The following is a 21,248-nucleotide window of genomic DNA, read 5'->3' as shown; positions in this document are numbered from 1 at the left end:
CCCTCCCTGATGGAAAGTCAAACAACTTGATTATTATAGCCTTAGGAAAATAAAGTACTTACTGCTTACATTGCCCAGAGATGGGCAGCAATGATTCCACATTCAAGATTGCTCTCAAAGGCATTTCTAGTCTTCCAACCAAAAAAACATCTTGACTGAAGCAGTAAGAAAGCATCAAGCCCATCCTACACTTCAGCAATGGAGTAAATGCTCCTTTAAAAAGTACCACACATATCAGTACATAAGGATGCTGCACCACGCCAGAACTCCACCTTGGAGAGTATCAAGTATCCTAATTTGTTTTCTTTTTGCTACTCTACTCTTGGCATCTGTAAAACTACCCCACCACACACACTACCAGGGCCTGAAGGATATAGCCATAGAGCAACATTCTCCCCTTGGATTTTAACTCACAGGTAAAAAAGCAGCTCATACCACAAAGTTGGAGCAAAGGAGGAAGGAATGTGGCAAAAACAGAAGTGTAATTGTTACTTGGCAGAAATAATCAAGAACTTCTGGCGAACTGAGCTATTTACAGCACTACATGTTAAATTTATTCTTAAGTCATTTTTACCCTGTAAAAGGAAAAAAAAAATACTTGAGATGTCCAAAGAAATTTTAAAATAACCAAGTCTTGCCACTGTTTTGTAAATGGTTTTACTAAGGGTTCTGCAGTTGCCTTTCCCTGCCTCTGCCAACTCCTATTTCCCAACATCAGGAGGGCACAACGCAGGACATATCACCCATCAATTCCCACAATGACAAATTATAACATTTCTTTAGATTTAAGGTTCATCTTTGCAACGTAATTCTGTACAAAACCAAACCTCACCCACTTCAGGATTCCAAGTTCGGAAGTTTTAATGAATTGTTCTCTAGCTGCAAACAGGGGTCATGAGTTACCACCAAACACTTTCATTGATTCAGTGCTGTGCTGATTTCCTACCTGCTTATTGTGTGCTTAAAATCTGAGAAAAAAGCAGTGATGAGTTATTTAACTTACACATGAAGCTCTGCTCAAGGGCAGAGACTGGAGACATAAAATTCCAAGTCAAAAAAGGCAAACAAGCTGGTAACACCAGGATAGTTTTTATTTGCTCCCTGAATTAAATATTGGCAGATACAGAAAATTCAGATACCAACTATTTCCCCAACATTTACAAGACTGAGTTTGCAATGTCAGAAAACAAGGACATTTATGCACAATCCTGGCAACTGATAGTGTGAGTGCACAAGATGGCCCTGCCTGAACATCAGCTTTTTAGAGGAAGTATCCCTGGTTCCAGCATCAAATGCTGTCCCCTCACTGACAATTGTGGCACCACGGAACGGCCAAGTAAATATCCTGAGTGGGCAGCTCCAGTGCATTTCCCCCTGCAAAGGATTTATTCCATGCTCCTCCTGAAGGGGCAGAGGCAAGGTAAGAACATCCAACAAATAACCCACCTATGAACACAAGCTGATGGTTGTGGTACCCTTTTCACTCTGTTTTTTGAGAGCAGGGGAGAACACAGCACAGTGACACTTCCAAGCAAGCTGTTCTTAAAGGCCTTGCTACTGCCACACATTGTCTGAGCCAGAGGCACATGCACTCCCTGCTGCCTGCCGAGCTGCTCTGCAGCTGCAGAGCCTCACAGTGGGTTTGCAGCACTTTCCCTGCTGTCTGAGGAAAGTTTTCAAATAAATAAACAGCCATGAAGTAAGCAAGCTTATGTAACTGAAATCATGTGGATACACAGACCGTGTGCTGCTGAAGGAAATACCATTCGCTCCTTTTCACACTGGAGCAGAACTTAGGAACTTGCATTCTCCTCAAAGCAGCTGGTGCAGTCAATTCCCCCAGGGCAAAACCCAAGTGTAGTTGGTGCAGTGGGAGGAGCCAGGCACCTCTGCTCCCTTTTCATAAAAAAAAGAAACAGACACTTCTCTAAAACATGCCTGCTAAGCTGGGGGCTCAGAAGAATGATATGTGCAGGATGTGGTGATCCATACAGCCATCCACCATCAGCCAGCGCTGTGGGGAAGCTGAGCACACATCACCCCCAGTTCTACAGAAACACATGGTTTTACCAACTCCGCTGTGCAATTTGTGTTAGATCCTAACATGGCAGATGGCAAGAGATTTTCCCTTTTGTAAAGATCACAGAAGTGCCTTCTAGGCTGCAAAATGCCTTGGGCATCCTCAGACATCGCATCTTCTCCAGGCACAAGAACTCCTGAATTCTAGTCCTGCACTCCAGATCCTAATCCACATGCTCTTACTCACCAACCTTGCCAGTGTCTCTTCAGCAGGAGTTCCCTTAGCTCCAGAAGCAACAATGACTCCAAATACCTTAGCTGTATGACCACTCTTCCACAACCCTGATGGTTAGGTTTACAGGGGCATTGTATGCACTTGCATCTACTCTCTCCCTTTGTATTAGTAACAAGGACCTCCCAAAAATAGCTTACAGTACATCATATCCAGGCTCCAGAGGGATTCTAGGTATCACCGCCTCCTGCTTTTCCCTTATAGTTTTTACACTGGGTTGCAACATAAGGTGCAAATGAGGGAGGGAGGGAAGTGGCAAAGTTGAGAACACACAACTGAATTAATGATGGGATTGTCAGTCACTTCGATGTCAGGCCCCACATCTACACACCATGCACTGGCATTGATCTTGCCCTGCCCACTTGGCCCAGAAAGGCAGTGAGAGCCTCTTCTCATGCTGAGCCACCATGTCAGTCTTGGTCGCCATCAGACGACTCCTCCTCTGCCTCCTCCAGCCACTGGATAAACTTCTGGAGCTGCAGAGAGAATGAGACATAATTGGGTAACAACTGACACCTAAGGGATGCTGGAAATGCTCAACAAATACACTTGTGTGAGTGAGCATCACTATAATGCACAAATAAGAGAATGTTTCCGGAAGAAACAGAAATGGAGGCAGATTGAGGGAGGGAGATACAATTAGGTGAAAAACAACTGGGATACCACAGACAAATGCAGACTGATTAAATTTCTAAAGGAGATTCCTCCAGTCAGACAATCCCTCCAACACTCAGCAAAAAGACAAAAGCTTGATGGCAGCTTCATCTCAGCTGACATGTTAGGAAAACTCTGCTGGGGAAAAAATCTTGTCCGTCAGAAACTGCTATTATAAAGGCAGTTCATTTTACATTTTAACTGGGCTTGAACAAGCAGCTGAAAGCTCTGCTGACCTATACTAATAGCTGACTTTGCAAAGGTCTTGAACAAAGTTGTTCTTCAGATGGCTTTTTTTCCTCTACTTCTCTTCCAGGTCCAGGGAGGAGGACTGGAACAGGGCTCAGCAAAACTGCAGCAAAAAGTTCTGCCTGATGGAGGAGGGAAGTTTATATGCTCCTTGCAACAGAAGCCAAATGAAACCACTCAGTACAGCAAATGCTTAGAAATACATGTGAAGGGACTGCTGAGCCAGGAATGAAAGCTTCAAAGGAATTGCATGGGGCCAGCACACAGGGCATTGGCCTAAAGCCCATTGCAAATGGGTGTTGGCTTAGAGAAGCCGTGCTGCTACTCCAGAAAGTGCTGGCCTCGTGCTACAGGGAGCCCACTAGAAACAATCCTCATACTACCTCCATTCCTCATCCAAACAGGATGATTATGGCAGAATGCACAGAAATGTCTGCTCTGGAGAACAAATCTATGTTGCTTAGTGCACTGGTTTTGTGCAGTGTTTCTTGGCCTACTATGTGATGGCAGCTGCTCCACAGAAGGTGACAGTGACACCAAATTTCACTCGAAGTTTCTTTCAGCAGCTGTTGTCTGTCTTTCTCCCCCCACTGTGGCCTCTCCCAACACCTTTGTAACTCACCCGTTGGTTCTTACGAAGCTGCTTTCCTTTGTCAGACGTGTCCCGCAAAGAGAACCAATTGAGAATTACATCTTCTTCCAGAATTTCCAGCTGGTAAAATGTCATCAACACCTGCATCAATTAGAAAAGAGCAACAGGCTCTCTATAAACTCTTTTGGGACTAGCTCAAACGTCCAAGTACAAAGTTTGCACGTAAGCTGTGTCTCTCAGCTCTGTCTTCACCAGAAGACACTCAGTCTGCTTCATTTTCCTTCTACTGTTAAAAATAACCATGATTCTCCCACCAAGCCTTATGTTCCTGATGGATGCTGTGACACATAATGAGTCAAAGTTGAAGCCCCACCAGCTTCAGCTCTGAGGATGCTGGGTAGGACTGAGAGCACTGGGCAACAAGGGGTCACAGAGGACATCAGTTCAAGATGTAAGTTATTTTTAAAGCAAACCCAAACACCATCCCCAAAGCAGATCCAACGAGCAACTGATACAGGCTTACATACAACAGTGACACGTGCAGAGGAGCATGAACCTATCCAGCTCTGCACCCCAGGCTCTCTCCTCCTGCCAGCTCTCTCTTTGCAGTGCCTCATGGCAGGTGACAAAAACAACTGGTCATTTGTCAGCTCAAGCCCCTGCCCCGTGAGCAAGGGGGAGACACCATCAGGCTTTCTCAGGGTGCCTTTGTGCTCAGGCAGAGCAGGCACTTCGCCGTCGCTCTCCCTGCAGCACAGCACTAACAAAGCTGGCTGCCAACTCCGAATATAAAGTGTCACTTCAATTCCCAGCCTCTAGGGAAACCCAGGCCCCTAGAACAATGGACACATGCCAAACAATTGCTGTGATTCAAGGACATTTTGGCTCACCAAACTGAAGGCTTTTGGCTCCAGTCCTAAGTGCTTTGCCATCAGCCAGAAGTACTGGTAGCAGAAGTTAGGATTACTCTTTCTTGAGGAATCAAGAGCTAAGCAGGCTCTAGGAGAGCTCTTGCAAAACAGACAGGGGCTTCCTGAGTTGATGCTAAAGAAGCCTTGCAATCCAAGTCAAATGCTCTCCATGTGATAGGGCAGACAGAATGCAGGGACAAAATATTTGTGAAGGATGGTGAGGAGGAATATATGAAAATTCTCAGAAGCGGGGAGACAGATAGTAAGCCACATGGCAGATTCCCTTTACTCCCAATTTCATAACTAGCTCAGCCTGAATAAAATTCCACTTTTATTCGCAGCTTTTCTGTTTTGCATTCCAAAGTAGGATAAACCATTTAGCAGTGAGATCCCAGGGACCATGGAGAGATAAATGAAGTGAGTGAATCTCTGGTCTTGCCTCTTCCAGCGTCATACAACAAGGACATCTATGTTGGAAGCTGCAAAATAATAGCTCCCCACAGGCTGCAGGGTGGTAATTAATACTCACCCTCAGCTGTGCTCCCTCAGAGGCACAGGCAGACACAGAACTTTTTCTGTTTTTAAATAAATTGTTACAGATGGATTTTCTACACACCCTCACCACCAAGACCCCAAAATTCTCTCCCCTAAAGCAGAGAGGTGATTATGTAAATCGGATGCATTCCACTGGTGAATCTAGCAAAAACAGGTTTGGGAGCGGATACTCACTTTAGCTATCGATGTGCAGAGACTGTCATGTTCCAAGAAGAATTCTTCAATGGCACATAAGGCATTCAAGTGATCTGACGCTCGTTTTATGTAGTTCTTAAACAATGGGGTCCAGTTCTTCAACAGCTGCAGGGAGAAAACACAGAAGAGCTCCTGAGATGAGATGGATGGGTGCACTCAGCCCTGTGTCTCAGCTGTGTTACACCAAAAAAGTGACCCAGGGAAGCATTTTATGAAACTATTCAGCTGACTACTTCAGGTATTTGACCCTTGCTGTCCATGAAACAGATGCTATTGAGTCTCACATGTGAGGACAGAACCTGGTTTTACTAAGATTTCAAGATATCTATTAGCTTTCTTATTTTTGCCTCTCTTGATGGAATACTAGATCATCACAATAAATGTGTTCAATGGAGTCTGGTATTCAAATAAAACCTCTTCACTGCAGACTGATAAGGAGAGATACCTACATGCTACTCAGAGCCTCCCCCCACAGAACAGCTGACATTTCAGTGGAATTTTCCTTCAAAGCAGAAGGACGAATAAGGCAACATAGAAAAAGATAATGCCAGGTTAATTACCAGCTGAGTAGAAGTGAACAGTGAAAAACAACCAACCCTAAAACAGGAACACGTCAGAGCAGCCCCTAAGTGCAAATCACACATTTGCTGTGTGCCTAGAGGCTTGTTTGGATCCTGAAGCCTGCTGCAGGGAATGGGTGGAAAGGATGAAGGGCAAGAAGTTGTTACACTATTAGTTGTTCTCTCCTCCAAGGCTTATTTTTCTTGAAGTTTTAAGTTTAATAATTTTAGTGCTGCCTCTTCAAACAGTATTTCTGAGTCTCCCACAGCTCCTTCCCTTGTTGTACCTATCTGGGAAATATGCAGCAGGGAGCTCTGCAAAGCAGCACAAACTGACCTGAATCTGGGATAGGAGATAATACTTAGATCCCTGTCCATAAAAATTTTAAAAGGTATCAGGACTTGGATAAGATACAAAAATTCTTCATTGGCCACATCATGACCTCACCACCCTACAAAAACATTGTAGGAAATTAAATCAGAGTTCCACATCTTTTTAAATGGAGTAATTCAACAGCAGGCAATCCTGAAACTACGCCCCTGGCATGCTTGCACAGATACAGTGGTTTGCTGTGCCTTCAGCAGTGTCTCCTTGCAGAACACATCTGGTCTGTTTTGAAGGGAAACTGGCAATCCACAGGGGCTTGGGGTGTGATGAAGGAGCTTTTAGTCACCTACATTTGGGGTTAATCAGCATTATACTGTCCAGGATAACTGTTAACAGGCATTAGACCTGAGAGAGGGAGGCTGGTGAGGACTACCAAAGGTAGCCTGAGCTAGGAAATGGTGCTGCTCTGCTCAGTAGTACTGTAGATAGAGCACAGAGCACTCCATCACCTCTTCAGACACATTTGCTATGCAACCATGCTAGAATTTGCATGCCTCAAGCAGAAATAAAGAAGAGGATTAGTACAAACAAATAAAATGTGCAGTGGTACACTGGCTGGTTTAAGGAACAACAGTAACAGCATAGAATGATCCTGATCACCATGGTATCACAATAAAACAACTGAGGGTTCTGTAGCATTTACAGGAGGTACTTTAGTGTTTAGCAAAATGCTTAATGCTAAAAACACTCTTCCCTCCTCTACAACCATTTCCCCACTCTTATTATTCTTTGGAATCTTCACCTCAACTGCAGTAAAACTACTGAGAAGTTCCTTCCAGGCTAAGAAACACTTTGTAATACCTTTCTATTAACACCTTTAAATCATAAGCAGGCACAAATCTAACCAGAAGCTATTGAGATTCTGAAAGGAGGTTATTTGTGAAGAAAACACTCACAACCCCACGACTAAATTCAGTGTGCCTGCTGCTGGAAAAGGGAAAGAAGTAAAAATATACTATGTCAAGTTGTATTGCACTGTAACTGGTGCTAATGGGGATAGTAGGGCTCAGCCCCACAGAGCCCCTAGGAAAAACATCCTCTAAGCCTGTATGACCAGAGAGGCTATTTTGGGAGTTTCATGAAGATCTAAACTGGAGAATTAGAAGCTTGCAATGTGGAGTTGATGAAACACTGAAAAATGTGGAAAGTTACCTGACAGAGAGGCCTATGGACAATATCACAATTTTTCAGGCTTTGACTCTACACAGGTAATTCCTCAAAACAATTGACAGTTTGGAGAAAGCAATGAGATTTCCCTGACAGGCTGATTCATCTTTCATCAAATCTGGTCAACGATATTCCAACAACTTCAAAGAGGTTTGTGATCCAGCTCTCTTGTCAGAAGGACAGTCTCAACACCAAGATCATTTTATACCTACCACCAGCACAGAACACCATCAGGAAGTATGTGCAAAACATGACGGACAAAACTGTAATTCCAGCCTGTCAGACCACAAGAGCAACTGTGCTAATCACCATAAATGGCTTCAGTGACAGCAGAAATCCATTTGGTCCCCAAATAAGCAATCCCACAGTGTGTTCACATGCACACAATTACAGAATCCCAGATCTGGGAAAGGTTTATAGCCCTAGGAAAGGTCTATTTCTGCACCTTCTCTCCTTTACAGCTTGTACAAGAACTGAACGAGATGCCTGACATACATCAAACTGGATATCTCTATTTCTCAAGCCTGCATGTTTCATCTGGAAAAACTACCCACGGGAATATCCTTTACGAGATGCTTGTTTCCTAAAATTGCTGCAACACTTTAGAACATCATGCTCAGGGGCCAGCACTTCAGACCACATACTGTGGTTTCACGTCAAACCATACATCAGAACTATGGCATTCCCACCATTTCCCCTCCTGAGCTGCCTGGGACTGCTCTGACATAGGTTTTACATAAACAACCCATCTTAATTCAACATTTCTTGGTCAGAGTTGAGCTACAAAGAGAGCGAGAAACATAAAAAGGTCTGTAAGGTTCAGTGGGCTTCAGATACCCATCATTCTCAGAATGCAGGTAGCTTCAACTCACACAAAATAACACTTTTCCATAACTACTCCATCATGAGCAGCTCTCAGCCCAAAACTGCTATTGCCTGAGGCAGTTTTAACTGCTAACTTCAGCAGCAACTGCTTTCATTATGTACTAACCAAATACCAAGCCTGTGCTTGGGATTTGCAGACTGCAAATAAGAATTAGTAAATTAATGTGCTTTTTGCTAACCAGGGAATCGCAAGCTGCAGAGAAGCCACTGTTCCAGATGCTGTACAACTTCTGCCCAAAGAATGGGTCTTTTCAGAGCACTGCTGGTAAATACACAAAGCTGCTGCCTCAGAAGACCAGTGATGTGTGTTTAATAAGGCTTTTTAGGCTGGTTCATCACATCTATTAGAGGTGTATCTCATCCCAAATACTGGGTTATTGTAACAGTGACAAACATCATGAGTGCAAGTGAACACACCTGTACCTGACCAGGACACTGTGCTCCTGCTGAATGCAGTTCAGAAAGTCAGCACAGCAATCCTGAACACAGTGAAGGCATCATCCGATGCACAATCTCTCCCAGAGAAGGATTCTCTAAGAAACTTCTTGGTTGTTCTTTACAAGGGAGAATCTGGAGAAACTGGCTGACATGATGTTCAATTGGTTTGACACCTGGCTTTCTTTGGTAAATCTAAGGGCAATTTGTACTTCATAAATGAACACAATTCCCTGCCTAGACAAATGCCACCTGCCCATGACATGACACATGGCCACTCTAAACATTACAATTTGATTATTACTACTTCTCACTAAAGGTGAGCTGACTTGCTCTTTCTGCTGCTAAACATAAGCATTAGCTTTCCTGTGATGAAAAATATATGGACAAAGTTACCCAGAGAAACTCTTCATCTACTACCATTGTCTTCAGCTTCTAAGGGTTTGGGGTAATTACACAAAACTTAATGCATTTATATGCTTCATCCCAGACTACAACATCTTCTGACTGGGTGCTGCAGTGAAATTCTCCTTTACCACTCATGCTAGAGTAGGAGCCTAATCTGAGAGACCGAGAGATGCAATATCCCAGTTGGGATAAAAAAAATCCCACTATTCTATATAGCTACCAACTCCACACAAGCTGTTGTCTAGATGTACTGCTTTCCACCTAGAATCTAACACCTGCTCCAACATTTTCTTCAGTCCTCCTCCTTCAATTCTCTTTTTCTAGGACAGGACATGCTATTCAAGAAAACAGTCTGGAAAAATGAACAAAAGCAAGCAGAATTTAAACAGAGTGAGCAGCAAAATCTCACTAAGCCATCTGAAGAATAGATCAGTTTACATGAATGTTTTCTGCAGAAGGCATCTCCACATGTCCAAGAGGTGAATTAAGTAGCATTCTTACACCTACACAAAGGAGAATTAGTTTTCCACCTTTTCCCATCAATTGAAAGCACACACTTCCTCAAAGAAAAGATTATGAGGAAGTTCAGTGTTCCTTTCAATCTCCTAAAAAAAAGAGAAAGTAGTCCTAAAAAATTGAAGTAGTCTGTCCCAGACATGTGTCAGACCTATTCATTCTGAAAGAACATCTTCAGAATCTGTAGAGTTTGCAAAGTCAAATACATAAATGGACAAAGAGACAAAAATACTACAGTGACTTCAGCTTGGGTGAACAAAACCATTAAGAGAAAACTGTCCGCTTTTAAAAACAGATCCTACCCTATTTTGTCTGCCATAAGGCAGGAAATTGAAGTTGCTACACCCAACTATACAACCCATCTCCCTAGAAAGAAAGCAGAACTTTATCTTTGCACAAGGACTACGATATCATGCCTTTACATTTGGCTTAAAAAAAATTGTCACAAATTACAGGATGCAGACAAGGAAGACCTCGGAAAGGATCCCACTGGGATCCCCACTGTGCTCCCCACTGTCCCAGGCACAGGACTTGAGATGGATTAGAACCGCATTGCTGGAATGCAAGCCTGTAAAGACATCTCTACCAGACCTTCTCTGTTCTCTTTTACAAATGATGCACTTCTACTGTCTCACACAGGCAACAGAAATAACCACAGGTATTGAAGTAGAGCTCCCACACCTGCAGTCTCAGCTCAGCTCTGTCAAGCAGGAACAACAGTTTCAGTTCATTCTTACTTCTATAGAAGACAAAGAGGCTCATGAACTCAAGGAGTTCAAGTGGCTCCAGGCTTAACCAAAGAGATTTCTCAGGCAGGAACTACCTGGGGCACACAGAGAGACTGCTACACATTAGGAGACAAGCCCAAGGAAGAGTCAAACAGAGCAGGACTCACAGGAAGTAGTGCTGAGAAATAGTTCTGGGAGTCCAGGTTTGCATCCAGCTGCTGCAGTGGGAACTCCAGGATCACTTTACTGAGCACCTGCATCATCTCCTTCAGGCCAATGTTATATGCATACCTACAATGAAAAAGGCAAAAACCCCTCAACATTTCACACTGTCTGATCTCTGCAGACTGTGGCTATTCACAGAGATAGAGTAGAAAGTCTCATTTTCATCTTCTCATTTTCATCTTCTCAACCTATTTTTTGTTTATTTGGTTTTGCAAATATTCAGACAATAAAATCACTTTATCAGTGATTCATCAGGCCCTGCATAAGTCCTGAAAATCTGTTTTCACAATTGGAACAAGCTGCTGCAGGGACAGCACCCTCACATTTACCAGAGTGCTGTAGGAATGCTCTTTCACAAAAAAAGGCCCACAGGTTTAGATTTGACAAACACTAGACAAAAGGCACTCTGATTATGTGTTCTAGACTTGCTGCTGTAAAAATACTGTGGACAAGCCACACCATAGCACAGCCCCAGCTGCAGGCAGGTGGCTGAATGCTGCAATGCCCAGAGCAGCACACCCTGCATGAACTTCCAGGCAGTCGTACCAAGAACTGGCTTGTTCTCTTCAGTCCACAGTTATTTAGCAGCAATTCAATCTCTTGTTACAGAGATGGGGCAGGAAAAGCCTAACCACCAAGGATGCTAGACATGCAGCTGGTGCTCTCCATCAACTCCTGCTGTCATTCAGTCATGATGTCTAAGCTGCATTTCTCATGCTCCATATTGATAAAATGTCTAACAATGGGCATTCACATGGTTTCTCCTCTTCTTTTGACATGCCTGCTGTCAATCCCAACTGTTCAGCATATGGAACAATATCCCTAAGGATGCCCCAAGGATGTTTAAGGACATCCCCAACTCACTTGAGGGAGTTGATTTCCAGGACCAGGTTGTCACAGGAAATGTTTTCTTCTTCACCCCTTTGTAATGTACCCAGAACCTCATTCTGGAAAACTAATGAAAGAAAGGACAGGCAGTTAGACTTGAGGGAAAAGCACAGATTCTTCAAACTGCTCATTACTGAAGGAATGATGCCCTTCACAAAAAAAGCATTCTGACACAGATGTCTATTTGTTCTCTGTAAGCTGACACAAATCCACAACAACTATACTTATAAATAGTGGTATATAATTCAAACAAAGGAAACCACCTACTAAATATCATTGATGTATCCACAGAAACCAGTACAAAGCTATTTACCTCTGCAGCTTTTTAGAGAAGACTTTCTGTTATACTTTCACAATCTAGCCTTTCCTGTTCAGACAAACCTCATCTTCCCATAACTGAAAGTATTAATTCAAATCTAAAATTTATTGGTTTAATTTCTTTTGTGGTGATATTCCAACATGAGAAAGTTTTTGAGTTTTTCCTATTTGGCCTGAACCTCTTTCAAATGCAGATAAGCTTAACACAACAAAACAGAAAATCAAAGCATCTTTTCCAAAAGAGGCAGCTCCTACAAGGACATTTATTTCTCCAGAATGATTACAGTACTAAGCTGTCCATACAGTGAAACTCTGCTGGACCTTCCCATAGTCTCTAAAATTAGGCAATGGCACTGCTATTTAAACAGACAACTCAGGGAGGTCTCTTTCATGAAGGTCCAGTGATGAGGATGAGAAAGATGGAGGCTCTTTGTCTCGTTTCTCACCCTTGACTGCCTTGGGTTAACCCAGTAGTGATATGGGGAATATTGAAGAACTCTGTAGAAAATGCAGGAAGTGAGATCAGGAAACAACGTATCATAGAGATGCTCGAATTTTCCCGTACACCCAGAGAAAGCAGCACAAACCTCCCTGTTTTATCCAGCACACTGCATTATCTACAGAGTCACTGTACTTCTTCTGCCCATCTCACCTTTGATGTCATCCAGCTGAGGGGAAGCTGCCCGACTGTCTGGCTCCTCAGAGCCCATGCTCAGGTCACTGTCAGATTCGCTCTCTTCCTCTGAGTGCATAACTGGGCCTGAGGAAGGAGAAGATGCAGCATTCAGCACTAAAAAGCTGCAACTATCACATGCCATGAGGAACCAGCTGTCCCAGGGACTTCCCAACCAAGTCAGCAACTATCTGTCCTTGCAAGGAAGCTTCTATTTACAGGTCCAGATAATTATATTCGTTGCAGAGGGAACACTACAGCTGGCACTAGGATAATGGGATTTTTTGGGAGTCTGCAGGCAGACAACAAAGGACAGGGACAGAAGCAACTGCATTTTGCGCAGACTGCTGACTCATAGTGGAGCAATGTCAGCAGACCCTGCCACTGGCAGGAAGAAAGCCAGCAGCACCTTGAATAGCCAAAGCATATTCCCATCTGAGGGAGGGCCTGGTGAGTGACCCATAGTGCAGCATTCCCAGCACAGACAGCTCTGTGTGTTAGTGTAAGGCAAATATCTAACAAACACCTTCCACAGAGCACAGATACAGAGAATCTGGTCCATGACCTGCTTTTACCTCTCACCCTCCCTCCACACATAGCAGTTACACGGAGCCAATCTGCTTCACAAAGCCCAAGTCTTGCTCTAGACACAACTACCAGCATCCCACTTGGCCAGTTTCCCCAACACATGCCTGTCTGTTCACCCCCAGGTGACCACACTAAACTTCTCCTCACCCCATAGGCTTTGTCTCTGCTCTTCTTCATCCTCTTCATTCTTGTCATCTGCTTTCCAGAGATAGCCTCTGCCTTCTGAGCCTACATCCTTTTTATTGTAACCTGAAAAAGAATCAAAAATCAGAGTGTGGATGTACTGGATCTGCTTACAGGCAAAGCTGAAACAGACTGATATAACCTGCATATTACTGCCCCTAAATAGCCTTCATCAAGAAGGAGCTGGGATTCCTGCAGATGCATATGGGTTTCAGCTTGGATTTTCTCACATGCTTTGACAAGTGACTTACTCCTTCCTACAGCAGCAACATTTGGCAGACCATGTTTAGATCCCCTGACAAACCCACACTGTAGCAACAGTATTTCACAAGGACAAAGCTCTTGGACACAGCTGAGTATCCTTGCTTGCCCAGGTGAGAACATATAGGTTCCAGGTTGATGGAAGCGCTAAGCACCCTGGCCCTGCAGTGTCTGGAATGGGGCTGGTAAAGACCCCAAAAGACCATGGAAGACAAAACCTTCTGCATAGCTTTAGTGCACGGAGACAGACTCTCATACCTTTCAATTTCACTTTGCTCTCCTTGTTTACACCAGAATCATCGCTGAACTGGTCATCGTCCTCTTCCTCCTCATCTGGGGGGTGCAGAGAGATCACTGTGCCCTCAGAGAGAGTAATGCCAGGACCTACTACTACCTGAAAATATGTGAGACATATATTAATGAAAAACACTCTGACTGGCCCTTGTACTTCCACCAGTACCTCCTCCAGACAAGCTGTCCCTAACAAGTATAACTGAAGACATCAGCATGGCTACACTTCATACTACACTGTCCCAGCCAAGCAAAGGGAAGAAAAGGGTAGGAGCAGTAGCAGTTTCCACCTCTGCAAAAAGACTTGGGGCAGCCCTGTGTTCTGGAATAGTACAGTGTAAGATGAGTAACCTGCCAAGAGAGGCAGAAAGCAGAACAGACATAAATCAGCTCACCTGAGAAGACAGGACACAGCGGGGCTTTAGCTTTACTTTCTCCTTCACTTCAGCCTCATCACAGACAACAGAATGGTTAATCTCCACATTATCTGCTACATGGACTCGGTCCCACAGAACAGCTCCATCCAAAGTGACTTTATCACCTGTTATACACCAAGTACAAATTTGTTAAAGAAGGCTGTCTGGTGCTCTCTGACACTGCTGAGTCCACTAGGAAGCATCTTACTGACTCCCAATGCCCTTGATGCATGATGGATGTTAGACAGCAGGGCAAAATTTACCTCAGAGGCCTACATCCACTTCTTACCCAAAACTGAAAGACAAATTTGTTCCCTACAGAGAATTGAAAGTAACAAGTGACATCTCAGTTTTGGACAAACACAGTCAATTCACAAAAAAAAAAATAAAATAGAAAATCCAGCCAAAAGCGAAGAGGGAGTGAGCTAGGAGGGAGCAAGGTTAGGAGTGAGCTGCTAGGAAACAGCTCATGAAAATGGGGACAGATGTCCCTTATTTGCAGGATGTTGGTGGTTGATAACTTTAGATCAGTAAAGATCATGCATTCTCTGCTGCTGAAATAACTCATTTGCATGAAGTACTTTCCAGCTTCTTTATGGTATCCTGAAAACTTTAATCTATTTCCTCTGCTAGTAAACCAAGATTTTCTCGTTCTCCCCATTAGCAATCAATCAGAACCCATATATCATCCTCTCTCAGTGCCAAACACACTTTAAAAACTGAAGTTCAACAAATGTGTGTCCTGGCCTGGCAAGGCTGGTACATCCCTCATTCTTGCACTCACCTATCCTACAGTTCTGCCCAATAACACTGTTGGTGATGGAGCAGTTGCTGCCAATGACTGTTCCCTGCCCGATGAGCACGTTCTCTTCCAGCACACTGCCGTGGCCAAGGCTCACGTCCACCCCTCGGTAAATATTGTGTTTAGAGTGGGTGTAACTCTGGTTCTTGTCATCAGTGAAGTTCATCTCTGGAGTGAGAGGATAAACCCAGCGCCGGATGATGTCAGAGCACACAGCTTCGTACATCAGTAGGTTGCATATATGAGCACCATACTCTTCTGTTGTTACATGCATATGGATCTGGTTCCCCAGGACCTGGGAGACAGGCAGGAGCACATCAGAAGGTTCTATAAGGCAAAGTAAGAGGATCTCCCTTGTAAAAACCTTCTCCTTACCTCCTCATTCACCAACAGACCACGCACAAAGTCATCCCGTGTCTGGTAGTCAAAATTGTCTGTGAACAGTTCAGCCACCTGCCAGGAATAAAGTACATGGAAATAGCACAGAGTCAAATTATACAATATAGGAAAGCGATGGTCCTGTCTTGAACAAAGCTCTGACTCCTTCAGCTAGGAAAATTGACCCTCCCATCTCCTCCTGAATCCATGAAGAAATCCTGCTTTTCAAAAGGGGTAAGACATTGCTTTAGCATTTCCAAGCAATTTGCCCAGCCTCACTTTGTAGTTTCACCCCCAAAGGAAGGCTGTGGACAAACTTTATCAGATCTGGAAGATATGTTACTAAGCCTTAGCTGGAATAACCCTGAATGTTACCCTATCATAGTACCAGCTTACAAGTACTGACACTTCTCCACAGCACAGCCACCACCTCTGCTCCACAGATGTTATTCAAAGTGAAATCCCATTTTTTCTGAAATAGTTTTATTCTGTGTCAAATCAGACAGTCTCTGGATGCATCCACCATGTATTTCTGCCTGGGCTTGAGCAGCAGACGCCATAAACAGACTGAGCCTCCTTGTGTTCCACACAGCAGCACCACCACATGATCACCCTGGCCCTCAGCTCAGACAGTTCTGTTTTCCAAACCTGGTACTCAGGCCACACAAAGCCCCTGCACACCAGTAGTACCAAGAGAGCAGTGCAGACTGATTTTTGGATCCCTGGAAGGGCAAGGCTCACCTGTGGAGAGCAGATGCTGATATGACAATCCAGCAAGTCATGGCGCACCTCGACATTCTCAATAGAGTTCTGGAACAGACTCTGATAGAGGAAAAAATTCAGATGACCTGAGTGCTCCATGCAGTACTGAACCCCAAAAGCTTCTATAAACCAGGGGCAGTATTGACTGAATTATTAAACTAGATGAAGTTCTGAGAATCAGAGAAATCTAGAAACTACACTAGACCTAATCTTAGCAAGCACAGACTGGTCACACAAAGAGTTGAGTGTCTGCTAGCAGAGACTGTCCCTGCCCTTACAAAGTGCAGGCCTCCCAGAAACAGCTTGTACTTCCAACAATCACTTTTCTTCCAGGAGGCTCCTTACCTCAGTCTCTGGGAGCTACAACTGTACAAAAAAACCCCATTGATAAAGCTAAATATAATTTTTATAGCTGTGGGTCAGTTTTGTATTGTTGGGTTTTGTTTCTTTTGGCTTTTTATTTTTGGTTTCCTACAGTGATTTGTATTTCCATTTGAAGACATGAAATAACCTCTTGATTACTGATTTGGGGATGAAAATATTATACAATCACAGCTTTAGTTCTGAGCTGAAGAAAAAAACTGGTCCATCTATCTCATGGAGAAAGTGACTCCATAGACATTTACTGCATTAAGTCAACAAACAGGTAATAGGAGGTACCACTCCTTGCACCTCTGTAGTTCCACCCCAAGTCAGGCTCAACAACACTTCAAAAAGGAAAGGGTTGTTAAACACTGAAATGGACTGTCCAGGGAGCTACTGGTGTCCCATCCCTGGAGGTGTTCCAAGAAATGACTGGATGTGCCATGGTCTAGTTGATAAGGTGGTGATCAAAGGCTGGACTCTCTGATCTCAGAGCACTTTTCCAACCTAAATGATTTGGTAAAAATGGTCTGTGTATGGTAGAGGTATATGCACCCCAATTTGGGAGCCCCTGCAATAGCACAAATAATCTCATTTCCTTGTTTTACATCATGGAAAGGAAATAAAGGACAAAACATGAACTGTGAGAAGTACATCTGCCTCATGTTCAAACTGGAATGAGTCACAAACGTGTGTCCCAGCATGATTTCACCAAGCCTCAAATAAAGATTAAGGGGGTAAAACCAGTTTACCCCAAGTTACTTCCTATCATCTGCTCCTCCAAGAGGAGCAGCTAGGACAGCTCCCCAGCCCTCATTCAAGGAGGATCTCCTTGGGTGGGCTGCTTCACTACCACAGTCCTTTTCCACCTGCCAGGTTCCAGACGCACCATAGGAAAGCGGAATCGTTTCAGCCCCTGCGTTCTCTGGTAGTGAAGGACACGGTTTGTGGCACTGTCCATAGCAATAACAATGTCATCCTCCTTGCACCTGGCATGGTGGCCAGGTGAGGACTCCTTGAATATCATCGTCATCACAGACACATTCTTTTCCATCTTGCGACGTAACCTGAAAAAGGAGGGCAGAACTATGAGAACACTCCTCAGAGAGCTACAGACCACAGTCTCAGCAAGCGTTCACTCTTCCAGCACCTACTTGTGCTCTTCCAGGGCTTTGGATATATTGAAGTTGGACACCACATCACCAGTGACCAGGATGAAGTCAGAACGAACAAGGGACTTGGCATCCACGTCTCGCAGCACGTCACCAAGGGAGCGGTACAGGTCCGAGGTGACAAAGCGCACCGTGTTGGGAGACGTGTGCCGGCACCACTTGGATTTTCTGGAAGAAGGAAAAAAACCATCAGGAAGGCATAAAGAGGCTGTTCCTACCAACACACTACGACACAGTGTCCCAGTGCATGCCACACCTGTAAGGGGATGCAAGGAGCATCCTGTGACAGTGAGCCCGATATTGCCAGGCTCGGGTACACTCAGAAGGTGAACTGACGAGCAGTCCCACAACACTCAACTCTTAACAAACTGCACAACCACCCTCCTACACAGCAGGAACATTCTTTTCTGAAATAGGAGACCACTGCTGAAAGGGTATCTCTTACAGAATCAGTGAGGCCTTTGAGGCTTGTTGGAGGGTAGCTGAATACTTTCTAAAACTAAAAAGAAGAGATTCTTACTGCAAATGCTCTTTTATCTCAGCTGACTTCCAACAGCAGAAAACAAATGTTTCTTCCACTCCAGTTGCTGTTAGGAACTCCAAGGTATAGTCAATCATAGCCACATTTGCCATAGGTAAAAGAGCCTGAAAAAATAACAAAACCAAAAAAACATACAGATAGCTGAACAAACGCTCAGTGTCCCAACATCAGCAACAGCCCCTTCCAACCTGGGGATATAATGTGATCAATAGTACCAGGAACATAACGCAAGTAACCGTACCAGGTTTTATAAAAATGTTTTACAGTTGATCTAAACAGTAAGAACTAATTTGTGATCTTCTAGGGGCAGATCCTCAGTTCAGAAAGAAAGGCATAAAAATATGAAGTTATCACTGAAAACTGTTCAAGAAGACTCAGATAAATGACAAAGACTGGGAAAAAAACCCAACAAAACAGTGCTGATTCCCTGACTCAGGCTTTAACTGCTTCAAGAAAAACCTGTCAGACATGAATGATGAAGCCACAGGAATATGAGTGTCCAGAATTAAACAAGGGGAAAAAACCCCAACCTAAAGTGAAGTAAGTACTCTCTTGACTTGAGATTCAACTTACACTTTTAAACTGAGTTACTGAGTCACACCTGAGTGATGCCATACCATTCCTTAATTCATTTTTGGTGCTGTTTCATTTCAGGCCTGAGTTCGCGTGTATAATTACAAGCACCCAACACTTCATCAGCAAATGAGGTAAGGTAATTGTTCAGACTTAAAGTCTCCAGATGCTTTTCATGTTCCTTTAACACACAGCCTTTTGAGCTGGATATTTAAAAGTACTACCCCCATCCATTTTTCTGGCCATATTCTTTAATGCATTACAGCTGGCAAGGGCCAAGATTTCGTTTCTTCTTTTCTGATAAGAAACAAGCCTGTCCAAACCCGCTGCCAGTCCTGCACCAGCCACAGACGAGGAGCCAACAGCGCAGTTCGCCAGGCCATATGGAAAAGCGGACAGCACCAAGGCAGCAATCACATCCTCGCTGCCTCTCCAGAGGGGATGGAAATCCCCACGGGCGAGAACTGTCGGAGCCCCTGAAGGCGGGACAAGCCCCGGCGGGGGCTGCCCGAAACCGGGAGGTCGGGGAGCCTCGCCCCGTCCCGACCCGGCCCGGCCTCTCGCCAGATCCCTGCCCACCCCGGCCTCCCGGGGACGGTGCACACCGAGATAGGCGGCCCCGGAGGCACCGGAGCGGCGCAGCCAGCAGCACACAGAGGGGATTTCTCACCCGTGGCCGGTCCTTGGAGATCGGGAAAAAGCGGCGGTTGAAGCTGTCGGCGACCAGCACAGCCTGGAGCGGCGGCGGCGGCTCCTCCTGCGGGTCGGGGCCGCGGGCGGACCCCCCGCTCGCCCCGCGCCGCGCGGTACCGCGGGCCGCCATCGCCGCACGCGGCCGCCGCCGCTTCCGCTTCCGCTCGCGACGGGAGCGGCAACGGGCGCCCGGCGGGGACAGAACAGCGCGGGGCGGTGCGTCCCGGCCGCAGCGGGGCGGGAGCTGTCCCTTGGCTCCCCATCATCTCGCTCCTCCCGGCATCATCTCCGCGGAGAACATCCGCCGTTGCAGGGCCTCGGGTGCGGGGAGAGGCATTTCATCGCCATCTGCCGAGGAGGCAGCGGGGGTAGAGCCGCGCAGCTGCCTGGGGAAAGCCTGAATATCCCCACAGACGTCCCCAGGTGGCCTCGGGGTGTGTGTGGTGCTTTGATGTGACCCTGGTGGTGTCTGGTTTAGGGAGCAGTGATGTTTTCTGATACACTTCCTAGCAGCGACGTGTTTGTGCTGCGTTTCCAAATGTCCAGACGCTGTTCCTGCAAAGGACAGCCTTGATGTGAAGCAGCCCGTCAGTGCACAGCTCTCACCTGCCATCAAAAAGCTGTTCCCAAAACCCACAGCCCCTGAGGGACCCCTCGGAGCCCGCCCAGAGACCCTTCCAGAGTGGATGGGAGGAAAGAAGAGTGGGGGTGGCATTTTTCTTCTCCTCAGCTTGGTGAAGCAGCTGGGATGCTGCAGTGCTGGCTGTCTCCCTGCTCGGACACTGTCAGCTCCACGGATCCCGATCTCCTCCAGACATTCCTGCCCAGCCCAGGCTCCGTCCTCGCACAGCTCTGATTGTGCTTCAGTGCTATCCTGGTCCTCAGGGATGGGCCGTGTACAGCCCTCAGCACAGAAAACCTGCCCTCAGCTGTGTCCCTCCTCTGCTGCCTTTCCCTGCAGCCAGTCCCAGGGCTGCAGGACTTAGCCGCAAGGTTCACACAGCACCATCACCTGCTCATTTGTCACTAAGGAAAAGCTGTGTGATAATCCTGCATCCAAAACCAGGAAAACAGGCTGAAAGACCTTTATAGGGAGCTCCTAATGGGACGGCAGCAGAAGGGCTATGGAGAGTCCTGAGCCTGGCAGCCAGAGAGCCCTTTCCAGGGCAGGCTGCTGCAGGACCTGGTGCTCGCTGCCTTGCCCCGTTGTCACACTTCTGCCCCTCCACGTGGGACAGGCATTCACAGCCCCTGCTCTGTCACCTCACCAGCCTCTCTTGATACCCCTCGCTCCCCATAAATTGACACACTGTGATGCCCTGCTCTGGTCCTCACTGCAGTCATCTGCTACTGAGTGACAAGCCAAAGGCTGAAAGAGTCTCAAATTCAATTGTGGTCTGAGAGAAATAGGGCATTTGCACCCCCACCTCCGTAGCAGGCCTCTCCCAAGGGCGGAAGGTGGCACACTCTTATCAGCCCAAGGCACACACAAATGGCCTTTCCATCCTGAGGGAGGGAAATTGAGGGAGGCACCACTTAACCACAGACCTACAGCACTGCCCCAATA

General features: G+C 45.6%; 1 protein-coding gene across 1 annotated transcript; it reads right to left on the bottom strand.

Moving 5' to 3' along the window:
- Positions 1-1,070: 1,070 nt before the first annotated feature.
- Positions 1,071-19,811, bottom strand: EIF2B5 (eukaryotic translation initiation factor 2B subunit epsilon). The gene is made up of 16 exons (XM_015638228.1): positions 19,659-19,811; positions 18,395-18,519; positions 17,857-18,042; positions 17,592-17,769; positions 16,319-16,399; positions 15,575-15,652; positions 15,182-15,494; positions 14,377-14,522; positions 13,949-14,084; positions 13,394-13,495; positions 12,638-12,745; positions 11,644-11,734; positions 10,722-10,845; positions 5,447-5,572; positions 3,837-3,947; positions 1,071-2,787 (listed from the first exon to the last, which is right to left on the bottom strand). The coding sequence occupies exons 1-16, from the start codon at positions 19,809-19,811 to the stop codon at positions 2,722-2,724; spliced, it is 2,124 nt and encodes a 707-aa protein (XP_015493714.1). The 3' UTR covers positions 1,071-2,721.
- Positions 19,812-21,248: the final 1,437 nt, after the last annotated feature.

The sequence above is a fragment of the Parus major genome, chromosome 9 (assembly GCF_001522545.3).
Source record: "Parus major isolate Abel chromosome 9, Parus_major1.1, whole genome shotgun sequence".
Classification (NCBI taxonomy): domain Eukaryota; kingdom Metazoa; phylum Chordata; class Aves; order Passeriformes; family Paridae; genus Parus; species Parus major.
This window is presented reverse-complemented; position numbering and strand designations above follow the sequence as displayed.